Here is a 15,030-nt window from a genome sequence, read left to right on the forward strand (position 1 = left end):
GTATCCCGGTCTCTATCTTCCTCTACAGCTTTTAGCCTCTACAGCTCCCTCTAGTACCATGGACGTTATTCCCTGATGTCCTATTATCCTATCTCTTCCTCTTGTCAGTGTTTTCCATATATTCCTTTCCTCACTGCGGAGAACCTCCTCATTCTCTACCTTATCAAGATTATTCTATGGTGCCACACCTCAGATGCTTCTATTCTCTTCTGTTCAGGTTTTCCACAGTCCAGGTCTCACTGCTATACAATTCTGTGCTACTCTCAAAAATTTCTGCCTGAAATTAAGTCATATGTTTGATAATAGCAGATTTTCTTGGTGGCCAGGAGTGCTCTTCTTGCCAGTGGTAATCTCCTTTTTTATGTTCTCGTTGCTCCGACTGTCATGTGTGATTCTACGCCTAGGTAGAAGAATTCCTTAAATTCGTCTAGTTCGTGATCAACAATCCTGTTGTTAATTTTCTAGCTGTTCTGATTTCTGCTACTTTTCATTACTTTCGTCGTTCTTTGATTTACTGTCAATCCATATTCTGTACTCATTACACTGTTCATTCCATTCAGCAGATCCTGTAATTCTTTTTCGCTTTTTTCCCTGAGTATAGCAATAACTTCAGCGAATCTTAGCATTCACGTCTTTTACCGTGAATTTTAATGCCGCTCTTGAACTTTTCATTTATTTCAGCCATTGCTTCTTCGACGGATAGATTGAACAGCATGGGCGAAAGACTGCATCCCTGTCTTACACCCTATTTAATCCGAGCATTTTTCCTTGGTCTTCCACTCGTACTTTCGTTCTTGGTTCTTGTACATATTGCATATTACCGTCTTCCCCTATACCATACCCCCACTTTTCTCAGAATTGCAAACATCTTGCTCCACTTTACATTGTCGAACACTTTTTCCAGGTCGACATATCCTATGAAGTGTCTTGATTTTTCTTCAGTCTTGCTTCCGTTATCAACCGCAACTGCCTCTCTGGTGCCTTTACGTTTCCCAAAGCCAAGCTGATCATCTCAGTTTCTTTTCCATTCTTCTGTATGTTATACTTGTCAGCAAATTGGACGCATGAGCTGTTAAGCTGATTGTGTGATAATTTTCGCACTTGTCGACTCTTGCAGTCTTGGGAATTGTGTGGATGTACATCAACAGACTCGTATTTGAGGAGTCTACAGTGACACACCTCACCTATCTCGACATGTTGGCGAACTATGAAGTTTCACACATACCTCTCTATGCTATTTTCCTCGAGGATGGTGCACCACACTACTATCATGGGTATTATACTTCATATCTCCAAGAGACGTTTCCTGAGAGGTGGATTGGAAGTGGGAAGGGTCCTATTGCCTGGCCCCAATCTGACTCCGCTCGATTTCAGTGCATGGAACTTGCCGAGGACATTAGTTACAGAACAAGGGTTCGAGATTTGACAGCTCTGAGGGAACGGATCTACGCCGCAGTAGAAGGTCATGACACTTGCCATGCTTATGAACATGTGGCGAGAAGTGGAATACCGTTTTGATATATGTCGAGCTACAAATGGTGCCCACAGTGAACTGTACCAACATACACAAAAATGTTAGCCCCTGTGTACAATGTTGGACAAATACTGTTATAGACATTAAGAAGTAGGCCTACTGAAATATAAATGTTTTTGATTGCCTCTAACCCGGACCTCCCTGTATTTCTGAAACAGGTGTCTAGAACACAGAATTACGTGTTACCCATAAGATTGAAATGAATCATCGACTGTGGGGAAGCAGTGAAGAACAGAACCGAAGCGTTCTAGATGTGGAGTAATAGAAGTATTCTGAAAATTAGGTGAACTGATAAGAAATGGGGAGGTTCTGTCTGCAAAATCGGCAAGGATAGAAGCATGTGGGAAACGTAGCCAAAATTTTGGGCAGGATGACAGGACATGCGTTAAGTCAGGGATTAATACTCATGGTACACTAGGGAGATTTCCAGCAATAAAACTGAGGCCGTTGGGTGTAACTGCTAATCTTAGACGATACTTGGCAATACTTAGCACAGGACAGGAAGTTTTGTCGGTCCTCATCAAAACAGTCAGAGGAATCGTGGGAAAAAGAACTGTGTGTTACGCAGTACTTATTCGTCTTAACCTACGTAACGTGTAAACGCAATTTGCTGTACCGACGGATAACCAGTTATCGGTGCGCACGGCAGAGCTCCAAAGCAAATAGAGAAACAGAGGAAGCAGCCAGGCGGGACATCTGCTTGTGAAGAGTAACCCAGCTTAACCGTAGACGAGCAAAACGCGACAGACAGATTGCAGACAAGACAACAGACCAGGATAAGAACGAACAACCAGTAAGACAACGAGGCGCTAAGCGAATCCTACGTCACAACGATGACAGCAAAGCCAAGAGTACCGGAGAAACAAATCCAAGCTGTGACCAAAGAGAGTAAACGCTGACATGCAAGGTAGTTATCAAGCAGTCCTAGTACAGCGAAGATAAATCCAACAGTATCAATGGTGAGCACCGAACTGACCAGGTGTGCGATGAGCGGCCACTTATATTACCAGCCGTGGAATGCTATTGGCCGCCGTATTCACGTGTCGCAAGACAGCGACGCTCTCGCCTTGCGAGTACAGCATTGCGCAGGGCCCTAACAGCCATCTAAGCCCATCTCCTCAGACGGGCGCCTTACCAGACAATTTACGTGATAACTTCTTTGGCAGTCAACGAACCGAACGAAGTGGAGCAGTGGTTAAAACATATTCGGGAAGAGCGGGTTTGAAATCCCCATCAGGCCATGCGCATATAGATTACCCTGAATAACGGCGAATGGCGGGTGAGCTCTTTGAAAAGGCTGCGTCTGATTTTTCCGCTCCAGCCTTATTCGGCTGAACCAGTGCCCTATTTCTAGTGATCTCATCGTAGACTTTATGTCAAATCCTGTCTCCCTTTCTAGTGGTATAGAAGACTGGGTCACTTCGTATGCATCACACTAATATTATTCCCGAGGTAAAAGTCTGAGAAATACACTTGCCACCGGTATATGTAATTGAGTAAACACTTTGTGGATCGACTTAAAGGGGGACCGATGCAGCAGGTTATTTTAGATAGTACAGTCAGCGTAGAGGCCACATGCAGATTAAAAAAAAAAAAATAATTCTTCAGGCATTTGTACAAAGATGTACAGTGTACGGCATCGATTCTTGCAAGTCGCAATTATATCTTATATGTTTCGCTGTGAACTTCATAAACGCTGTGTTTGTTACGGACTAGAAGTTTGCACGTTGAATTGTCATCTTTCACAGTGCGGCTTCACCAAAATCGGAGACGCGAGAGGGCTGGACCAGGATTTTAAGTAGACATCAATCACCATTTGACAAACTATATTACCATTAATAAAACACTATATATACTAAAAGAAACGATTTCTGACATCAGCAACAATTACATAAAACAGAAATTAAGAAGGTAACAACAGCCTTGTACCAAATAACAATTCTTTATAGACAAGTCCATAAACTGGAAACCTTTCGTGTCAAATTGCAACCAAATGTTATTAACATTCAAACTGCAGACTGAATATATATTTTAACAAAGGGCAAGGCTTGGGATAACAGGAATGGGCGCAAATACTAGTAGGTTGAGAACAATTTTCTTTATCTCTGACAAGATCGTCACAAACTTGCTCCAGTGGGCTGACTCGACATTTAAACCACCTTGAAACTAAAGCTCAAAGGCCCGAATTTTAGAATTTTAGAATCTCCAGCAAGAAACAAAAACAAATTCTGGTGTCGTAGCTAACCTTGAAATCAAATGAGTGAAGAAACAAATTTATTTTTCTCTTTAAGTTCGGTCAAAGTGAACAATGCGGCAGGGATAAATCCCTTCAGCAAGAGGTTTAAGCTGCTCCGTACAGATTATATGCTTTTCCTCTTACAAGATTTGACTGGTAACGCCAAACAAAATAAACAGAACCCAATAGGGCGATGACCTGACAAAATAAGGAAAAATACAGTCAACTGTGGCCAATCGCCGGCCGAGCGGTTCTAGGCGCTTCAGTCCGCAACCACGTGGCTGCTACGGTCGCAAGTTCGAATCCTGCCTTGGGCATGGATGTATGTGATGACCTTAGGTTAGTTAGGTTTAAGTAGTTCTAAGTTCTAGGGGACTGATGACCTCAGATGTTAAGTCCCATAGTGCTTAGAGCCATTTGAACACTTTTTTTTGGTGGGGCCATACCAAGCACGGGGCCCCCAGAAGCCAGTGCCATTACAGTCCCCGGGACTAAAAGAAATGGGGGAGGGGTGTCTGCCACACTACATAAACTACTAAGCCAAAAGAATGAGCAGTCTAAGTCCGGGCCATCACTGCACGCTCAACACTGCCGCAGCTACACCGCTCAGCGAAAAGGCTAAACGTGTAACCTCCCCCCTCACTTATCGACCTTAATGACAGTGAAAAATTAAACCGCGTGTACCTAATGGAAATTTGGCAAAAGCAATCGTCACCGAAGTTAATCTGTCGGTAAAGAGGGAGGAAAGGGTTACATCTAAATGAAAGGAAAAATGCAAATGAAACTGGTGGAAATTAATTTTGAAAAGGGGTAAAGTTAATAAATAAAGTAAATGTGCGGCCGTTACGTTAACAATTAACTAGCGGTAATTAGATATTTGAGATTTGGGGGAAATTACGGTCGCCAGTCCTATGGACAATTACTATAGTAACTGAAAAAGAAAGGTTATTACACATATAATTAGCACTAGAAGCGTGGCAACTGAAGGTTGACACGTGCAGTGTGAAACCTGAAAGTTTGTCAGAAGTAATAAATTTCGCTACACTCTGACTTAATTTAGCAAAATAATTAACAAAACCGGAAAACTGAAAGTTAATTTAGTGGCTGAAATTAATAGTGAGCTTTGTTTCTGAAGCACATCGAAATTCAGTAAAATACGGTTAGTCTTGGGCTACCTCAACAAACATTTCGAAAGCTACTTGATTCTAAGCAATTTAGAAATAAGAGAATTAACTTTGAACTTGAATTAAATGTTCTGAACAATTAACAATAGTAAAATTTAGTACTTACCAAGCTGAACTGCGGTCACAGGTAAGCTAAAATACGGTAACAAAACTCGCACTCTTAATTTGTGCTTGTGTAATCCAAATATACACATACATTGTGGGTATCACAAAACACGATGGTAGAATATAAAGGTAATTCCAGAGGTACTGTCGAACATGAACTAAGAAAACTTAACAGCCAGAAATCCGCAGCTCAGTTCGGCTCCTCTCCGTTTTACACAAGGAAAGAGAGGGGCGGGGCAGTGAGACTCTAACCGGTATCATGCACACTTGTTAAAGTTTTATCTGTCTCGCTTCCCCTACCAGCGACTCCCCCCCCCCCCCCATGAACAGCGCGCTCTATACCGCCGCTGCGAACTCATGTGGAATGTGGACGAGGCGGACAATTAGTGAAAGGAAACGGAGCCGACACGACTCACTCGTAATATACACTGAGGTGAAAAAAAGTCACGGGATACCTCTTAATATCGTGTCGGACCTTTCTCGCCCGGCGTAATGCAGCAGCTGTACGTGGCATGGAAGTTCCCAGCAGAAATATTGAACCATGCTGCCTCTATGCCCGTCCACCATTGCGAAAGTGTCGGTGCACTATTTCGTGCATGAACTGACCCTTCAATTCCGTTCCATAAATGTTCGATGGTATTCACGTCGGGCGATATGGGTGGCCAAATCTTTCCCTCGAACTGTCCAGAATGTTCTTCAAACCAATCGCAAACAATTGTGGCCGTTGTTTGGGAACATAAAGTCCGTGAATGCAAATGGTCTCCATGTAGTCGAGGCGCTGTAGGCGATATCGTGCTGTTCGCAAAGGCAGTCGCATCGATCGTCTGCTGCCATAGCCCATTAACGCCAGATTTCGCCGTATGTTCCTAACGGATACGTTCGTCGTACGCTCACAGTGAATTCTGCTGTTATTACACGCAGCGTTGCTTGTCTCGTAGCACTGACAACTCTAGCCAGCCGGTGCTGTTCTTGTGAGAGGTAATGCCTGAAATTTGATATTCTCGGCACACTCTTGACATTGTCAATCTCGGAATATTGTATCCCCTAACAATTTCCAAAATGGAATGTCCCATGAGTCTTGCTCCAACTACAATTCTGCGTTCAGAATCTGTTTATTCCCGTCGTGCGGCTATAATCACGCCGGAAACTTTTTCATATGAATCACCTGTGTACAAATGACAGCTCCGCCAACACACTGCTATTGTATACCTTGTGTACGTGATACTGTCGCCAACTGTATAGGTGTATATCGCTACCCCATGACTGTTATTATCTCAGTGTAAGTTGGGCAGTTTTACAGTGTTCCAGTGACGAGGCTTTAGTAGACTGAGGCACTACTGCTGGATACTGTTTTTGCAGATGATATCGGACATCTACTACATCGAGCCCTGCGAGGCCTTCGTCCAGGCTTTGGTGAAGGTGAGCTCAGCGCCTGTCTACTACTACCATTACGACTACGACGGCTGGGGATACACAGAATACGGTACGTACTGTTTTGCTTTCAACCGACTAATTGCTTGACCTATTACATATCTTGTTTCTGGAAGAGAAAAGTCATTGACTCTTTCTTTTTATTTTTTTTAGACACAATCACATAACAAGATTTTAATGGTAACCAATATCACCAGACGTTGCCCAACTTCAGAATCTATAATTATTGTCAACAGTACACAGCTGTCAAATATGTTTTTACTCCTATCAAGCCTTGCAGTTTGTAATGGTGTGGAATATACACACTGAAACACCAAAGAAACTGGTACAGGCATGCGTATTAAAATACAGAGATCTGTAAATATGCAGAATATGGTGCTGCGGTTGACAACCCCCTATGTAGGACAAGTGTCTGGAGCAGTTGTTGCTACAATGGCATGTTATCAAGAATTAAGTGAATTTGAACGTGCTGTTATAGTCGGCGCACGAGCGATGGGTAACGATGAAGTGGGGATTTTCACATACGGCCATTATCCGAGTGTACCGTGAATATCAGGCTTCCGGGATAATATCAAATCTCCAACATCTCCGCAGCCGGAAAAAGATCCTGCAAGAACGGGACCAGCGACGACTGAAGAGATAGAAGAGCGACCCTTCCGCAAATTGCTGCATATTTCAATGCTAGGCCATCAAAAAGTGTCAGCGTCTGAACCATTCAACGAAACATCATCGATATGGGCTTTCGGAGCCGTGGGCCCACTCGTGTACCCTGGATGACTGTACGACACAAAGCTTTACGTCGCGGCTGGGCCCGCCAAAACCGACTTTAGACTGTTGATGACTGGAAACATGTTACCTGGTCGGACGAGTCTTGTTTTAAATTGTATCGAGCAGATGGACGTGTACGGATATGGAGACAACCTCATGAATCCATGGACCGTGCGTGTCAGCAGGGCACTGTTGAAGCTGGTAGACGCTCTGTAATGGTGTGGGGCGTGTGCAGTTGGATTGATATGGGACACCTGATACGTCCAGATACGATTCTGACGACAGGTGACATGCACGTAAACTTCCTGTCTAATCACCTGCGTCCATTCATTATCCATTGTGCATTCCGATGGACTTGGGCAATCCAGCAGGACAAAGCGACACTCCACACGCCCAGAATTGCTACAGAGTGGCTCTAGCAACACTCATCTCAGTTTAAACATTTCCGCTGGCCACTAAACTCTCCAGAGAGGAACATTATTGAGCATATCTGGGATGCCTTGCGAAGTGCTGTTGAGAAGAGATATCCACCCCCTCGTACTCTTACGGATTTATGGACAGCCCTGCAGGATTCACGATGTCAATTGCCTCCAGCACTACTTCAGACATTAGTCGAGTCCATGACAAGTCGTGTTGCGGCACTTTTGCGTTCTTCCGTGTGCCTTACACCATATTAGGCAGGTGTACCAAATTCTTTGGTTCTTCAGTGTATGAATACTTACAAATATTATGTCCTACAGTGAAACAAAAATTGTAATTTTTTAAGAGTACAAAATTTAAATAAGTAAATAAGGGTATAAATACACGACTAGTAGAACAGAAACTTCGAATATTTTAAACATTTTTACATTTAACTATATACCTGCTTATGCTTCGAAACGTGCTTGCGGGAACTGAGTGAGGAAGCACAAACGCTATAAGAAATCTTCCTCATGATTCTTGAACATAGCAGCTTGATGACACGTTCTAATCGAAGGCTATTTTTGACATCTAAAGTCTCATTCAAATTATAGAGCAATAACCTGATGAGTACGGTGCTCGGACGGAGATGAAGTTGCTTGCGCACATTAGAACTGTTTATTTTGACCGATTAAGTTCTCTGAAACGTTGCTAAATGCTAAACGACAAGCAAACATCGCTGAAATTAAAACTGCAGTTCACATACTTGTAGCGATATAGCGTCATATATCTTGGGCCAGTATTGATAAGTGTCGTTGACACTGAAGCGGCTCCTTTTAAAATATTCATGCAGGGTGTCTTTAAATTCAGAGTGCCTGTCAGAGTAACATGGACTCAGAATTTATACCTGACACACCAACATTCTGCCATCTTAATTACTCCATTGACGACGTTTATTTAAGATACCCTCCACCAACGGATTGTGAAATAGGGATATTTTCCATCTAAGTGGAGAAGGCTACTACTGATCCAACTACACAAAGATGCACTCCTGTTATGGAACCACTTTAACAGCCGAATGTTTCTTGCTTGTCAATATACTACGAAGGTTGGAAGGGATGAAACGTCAAACGGGGTCATGGAATCCATCAGTCGAAGAAAGAGAATAACAGTCAAGTAAGTGCTCTTTAGCGTAGTACTTTCAGGCCTATTGCTAGATGAAGTAGAGCCTTTGGAGAACAATTTGTAAAGTGCGTCGTTCATGCAGCACTCTAGGCGACCTCTGTCATAGTTACGAGGTTTTGTTATGGTCTCCAGATGAAGGGAAATTGCAGTGGTCGTCAAATGTTTTAGCCATGGCGCTGTCATACGCCTAAGAGTATCTACATGCAAAAGGTTGCATTAAAAAATGTGGCACATTTTATGCATAATTTATGCACTGATGGAAAAAAATCGCAACACCAAGAAGGAGTTGTGCGAGGTTGGTGGGTGTGTTTCTGCAACTGAAAGATGATGTGTATTCATATTTTGCACCATTTGTATAAGAGTGTGGCTAGTAGCTCGAAAATGGGTATCCAAATCAGGTTCGCTTTAAATACACGCTGTAACGGTCGTGAGCGTTAGTTACGCTGAGACTGGACGTGGTGAGTTGATGTTAGTCAAGAATGTCCTTAAGGCATCAAAGACGCCTCTATCAACACTTACTGTATTTGCACGCGTTCGGTAATAGGGCTACGAGAAGTTGGATGTTCCTTCTGCGATACTGCAGAAGGACTTGGCAGGAATGTAACCACTGTATATGATCGCTGGCAGAGGCGGCCACGATACTGTACGGTGGCAAGAAGTCTGGGCTCCGGACGGCCATGTGGCACTACTGACAAGGGAACCTCCCCATCGCACCCCCCTCAGATTTAGTTACAAGTTGGCACAGTGGATAGGCCTTGAGAAACTGAACACATATCAATCGAGAAAACAGGAGGAAGTTGTGTGGAACTATGAAAAAAAAAAGCAAAATATACAAATGAATAGTCCACGCGCAAGATAGGCAACATCAAGGCTAACATGAGGTCAGAAACGCCGTGGTCCCGTGGTTAGCGTGAGCAGCTGCGGATCGAGAGGTCCCTGATTCAAGTCTTCCCTCGAGTGAAAAGTTTAATTTTTTATTTTCAGACAATTATTATGTGTCCGTCCGTTGCGAGGTAACTGCGCCGTAGTATGGGGACGCTGCACCTAAACAAACATCGAAACACATGACGTCAGTCGACTACAGCGCACGGAAGAGAGTGCATTCCTGCTAACGAGGCTCCCTGGCTGGCAGTTGACTGTTCGCTACTTTGGACGAGAGTGCATTAAGTAAGTGAGATGTATTCCGTGGGCAATATGAATCCAGCAAAACAAAGACACTAAACTTATTACAGTGAACAGAGACGTCAATGAACGAGCGGACACATCATAAATTTGCGAAAATAAAGAAAGTAAACTTTTTACTCGAGGGAAGACTTGAACCAAGGACCTCTCGGTCCGTAGTTGCTCACGCTAACCACAGGACCACGGCGCTCCAGAGCTCACACTATCTTTGATGTTGCCTATCTTGCACATGGACTACTCAGTTTGTATACTTTGCTTTTTTTTTCGTAGTTCCACACAACTTCTTCCTGTTTTCTCGATTGATCTGTGTTCAGTTTTTCAGGGCGTATCCACAGTGCCAATTTATAACTAAATCTGAGGGGGGTGCGATGGGGAGGTTCCCTTGTGAGAGGGAACACTATTGTGTTCGGCATACGACTCTGACGCGTTGTACTGTTATCTGTCCGCCCACTATAGCTGAATGGTCAGCGCGACAGAATGTCAATCAAGGGCCCGGGTTCGATTACCAGGTGGGTCGGAGAGTTTCTCCGCTCAGGGACTGGGTGTTGTGTTGTCTTCATCATCATCATTTCATCCCTATCGATGTGCAAGCCGCCAAAGTGGCGTCAAATCGAAAGACTTGCACCAGGCAAACAATCTACCCGACGGGAGGCCCTAGTCACTTGACATTTATTTATTTTTCTGTTATCTGCAGAAGCAATTTTAGCAGTAGTTGCCACGACAGTGACATAACGAACTGTTACAAATAGGTTACTTTTAGGACAGCTCCGGGCCAGAGGCCCTGCAGCCCCCATTCCATTGACCCCAAATCACCGCCTTCTGCGACTTCAGTGAAGTGAACCGAGAGCTGTTTGGGGGCAGGGTGGAAGTCTATTGTATTTTCTGTAGAAAGCTGGTTCTGTCTCGGTGCCAGTGCTGGTCGAGTATGAGTTCGAGAGACGACAGTTGAGGGCTCGCCACCAACCTGTCTGCGTGCTAGATACACTGGACCTACACCTGGAGTTATGGTCTGGGGTGGGATTTCGTATGACAGCAGGGGCTCCTTCGTGGTTATGCCACTCACACTGACTGCGAATTAGTACCTAAGTCTGGTGTTTCGACCTGTTGTGCTGCCAATCATCGACAGAATTCCAGATATTTTCTCCGACTGAATAACGCTCGCCCACATACCGCTGTTGTAACCAAACATCTTCTACAGTGTGTCATTCGCCGGTTGTTAATGTACAAGGATTTCACATTTGTAATGGCTTATTGCGGGCTTACATTAACCTATGATCCTGAAATGTTAATCACTTAAATATGTTACCTAGACAAATGCTTTCCGGGAATTTCATTGCTCTACATTAATTACTTTTTGGTGTTGCGATTTTTTCCGTCAATGTATGTTGGTTTATCATGTTCCTGAAGAATTTCCATAAATATACAACTGACTTGTGAGTTTTCAGATATCCCATATCATTAATCACTCGTCAATAAATGTACCGGGTGATCAAAAAGTCAGTATAAATTTTAAAACTTAATAAACCACGGAATAATGTAGATAGAGAGGTAAAAATTGGCACACATGCTTGGAATGACATGGGGTTCTATTAGAGCAAAAAAAAACCGTATTGCTAGAGGCGTGAAAGATCTCTTGCGCGCGTCGTTTGGTGATGATCGTGTGCTCAGCCGCCACTTTCGTCATGCTCGGCCTGCCAGGTCCCCAGACCTCAGTCCGTGCGATTATTGGCTTTGGGGTTACCTGAAGTCGCAAGTGTATCGTGATCGACCGACATCTCCAGGGATGCTGAAAGACAACATTCGACGCCAATGCCTCACCATAACTCCGGACATGCTTTACAATGCTGTTCACAACATTATTCCTCGATTACAGCTATTGTTGAGGAATGATGGTGGACATATTGAGCATTTACTGTAAAGAACATCTTTGCTTTGTCTTACTTTGTTATGCTAATTATTGGTATTCTGATCAGATGAAGCACAATCTGTCGGACATTTTTTGAACGTTTGTTTTTTTTTTAGTTCTAATAAAACTCCATGTCATTCCAAGCATGTGTGTCAATTTGTACCTCTCTATCTACATTATTCCCTGATTTATTCAGTTTTCAAACTTATACTGACTTTTTCATCACCTGGTAGTTCGGAAATAAATAAATGAGACTGAAAACTGAAGTTAACAGAAAAGATATATGCGTGTTTATATACTATCTTTCTGTAAGCTGCTAACTTGTCTTGTGTTTCAGGTGCACCTCACTGCATTGAAATTTATTACCTGTTCAACGCCAACTACACTGGCCCCAGCTGGGACATCAAGACGAAGGACGGCAGGACGAGGCAGCTGGTGGTGAAACTCTGGACAAACTTCGCAAAATTTGGGTACTGAACTTTCTTCATAGCGAAAATTTTCGAAAGGAGTAATAAACTTTCTTACGTACGGTGAACATTAATAAAACCGACGACCTGCAGGGGCGGATTCCTGACTGTAAATGGAGCAAATAACGTCTTATGAACTTGTCTCTGGAAGTGGACGGTGTGCGTGCAACGACAACAAATCGTCTCGGAACAAAGTACAGAGCCACATCGCACCCACGTGACAACAGATGTTCAAAGTGGCCTCCATGGGATTGCAGGTAATAGGGATAGTAGCGGTTGTCATGCAGGACGGACATAATCGTAATCTGCCTTACATCATGTTGGCATAACACTCGCCTGGTACGTGTACTAGGGTTCGTGTCCATATCCTGTAGAACCCAGTCCTCCAAATCTGGCTTACACGCAGTCCGGGTCCTCCCTGCACGTTCGTCTGTCTGAGAGGACCCACGATGACACAAATCCCAAAAACACTCGAAATGGTGTGTGACGTAGTTGGCATCTGTGAGGGTACTTGTTTTATTATAGCCGTGCTACCTCTCGACCGTTTCCATCTGCTTGGCCATACACAAACGCCGGACCATTCTGCTGCTTACATACGCTGCGTCAATCGCACAGCCTGCAACACACGGCAGGTGGTCAGAGGAACTGTCGTTCCTCAGCTCCATCTACCGTGGCAACGATGCATTTCCGGACACACGTTCGTAGGACTTTTTTTCCTCCATCTGTAGTCAGGAATACTTCCCTGCAGTTTGTCGGATTTTATTGATATTCACGCCTTCCTAATCCCAGAACAAGCTTCTCCTTGAAGTGCGATTTGATTTGTGTGGCTGAGAATTCTCATATAGGATCAAGGCTACCGTCTCTTTGTTCAGTCGAACATAATAAAATGTACAGATGGCGAATATTAAGTCCACTGATAAACTTGCAGAAATTTTTGAAGATCCTATGCTGAATGGTTTGGTGTGTAGTGTACAAAAAATACATAACGGATATAATCAGAAGCTCCATGGGCTGTTCGTGAATGAAGCTGTTGTGTATATAGGAGTCGTAAAGTTAGAAAATTGTAGCGAAATACTGGGCGATCTGCTTTTAACTCTCTACATAGGCAACGACACGTGTTGTGATGGAAACACTTGCCATTGTTTGTTAACACGTTTGGCGATCTGTCACTGGAAACAACCATTTAAAACGCAACGACCAAACAGATTTAGCTGTACAAACAGACAAAAAGACGAGATTCATTGAAACACTCCTAAGGAAATGTAAGTCACCCACGAAAAAAGTAGCTAACGAAATCGTAGTTCGACCAGTTCTTGGCTACTGCTGGGCAGTCTGTGACCTTACCAGACAGCATCGATTGAGGAACAGAGAAGATCGAAAGGAGAGCAGAGCATTTTGACAATGTTTAGTAAATAAATTAGTCTCATGAAAATTGTTATCCATTTTCACAGGGGAGCAGATCAGATACAACGACGGTCAAGCGAGAAAGTGGATTTTGGCGCTTTTGAACAACTGTGTACAAACATTACGTGTGATTATATTCTTGATGTGCCATCTGCGCAAAATCTTCGAACGAATATTACTCAATCATTTGATGCCTGGTGTAGACCTAGTTCTAATATGAGGAGAAGCAGGTTTCAGACGAGTAAAGAGCTACATATCACAGGTCGTCAATTTCACGCAATTTACTGAGGAAGCTTTTAAACCCACTAAATTACAGAACTAGCTTTTATTGGCGTGACGGCTGCTTATGGCACCGTGAATCACCGGGTATTGTCATCAACGATCTATGGGATAACGAAGGATTATGGTTTTACCATAGTTAATGAAAGTTCACTCCATGAGATTTCCATTTCAAAGAAATGACTTGTCATAAATGGTTCAAATGGCTCTTAGCACTATGGGACTTAAAATCTGGGGTCATCAGTCCCCGAGAACTTAGAACTACTTAAACCTAACTAACCTAAGGACATCACACACATCCATGCCCGAGGCAGGATTCGAACCTACGACCGTAGCGGTCGTGCGGTTCCAGAATGAAGCGCGTAGAACCGCTAGGCTACAATGGACGGCGACTTGTCATAAGGAAGAGATTTTTACCAATATTAACATCTATACCACAGATCAACCACTTTCGGTGAACGCAAGGAATTTCTTTCATGCCAGTGATATGGCATTAGTGCGTTAAGGGAAATCTTTTGCAGAAGTTGAAGGGCACCTGAAAGATGGATTCAGACAGTTGTGTCTTTCTCTATCAGCTTCGTCCAAACCCAGCTAAAACCCAAGCATATAGGTTTTATATATAGGTTTTATCTTAAGCACAACGAGGCATGTTGGGAACTTAACATCATACGCCAATGGATACAATTAGTACGCATCTGGGCGTCATTTCTGGAACGTACTCTGACGTACAAATAGCACTGCGAGAATACGAGAATGAAGGACGAACCCAGAAATAATATCCTTCATAAGCTTACTGGTAGCACTTGGAGATCTCGCCCTCAAGCTCTGAGAACGATGGCATAACAACATGTTACAGTGGTGCAGACAATGTGTGCCCCATGTGCTACAAATGAACCCAAACTTAGTTAACAATGCACTCAACGAAGCGCGTGGGCTTGTTACAGGTTGTA

The 15,030-nt window shown here is 43.5% G+C and overlaps 1 protein-coding gene across 1 annotated transcript in view; it reads left to right on the forward strand.

Moving 5' to 3' along the window:
- LOC126455128 (juvenile hormone esterase-like) overlaps positions 1-12,407 on the forward strand; it is a 73,575-nt gene extending 61,168 nt beyond the window's left edge. The window contains exons 7-8 of the mRNA XM_050091151.1: positions 6,419-6,542; positions 12,268-12,407. Of these exons, the coding sequence (XP_049947108.1) occupies positions 6,419-6,542; positions 12,268-12,407 (264 nt within the window). The remainder of the gene's footprint in view (positions 1-6,418; positions 6,543-12,267) is intronic.
- Positions 12,408-15,030: the final 2,623 nt, after the last annotated feature.

This window comes from Schistocerca serialis, chromosome 1, assembly GCF_023864345.2.
Source record: "Schistocerca serialis cubense isolate TAMUIC-IGC-003099 chromosome 1, iqSchSeri2.2, whole genome shotgun sequence".
Lineage (NCBI taxonomy): Eukaryota > Metazoa > Arthropoda > Insecta > Orthoptera > Acrididae > Schistocerca > Schistocerca serialis.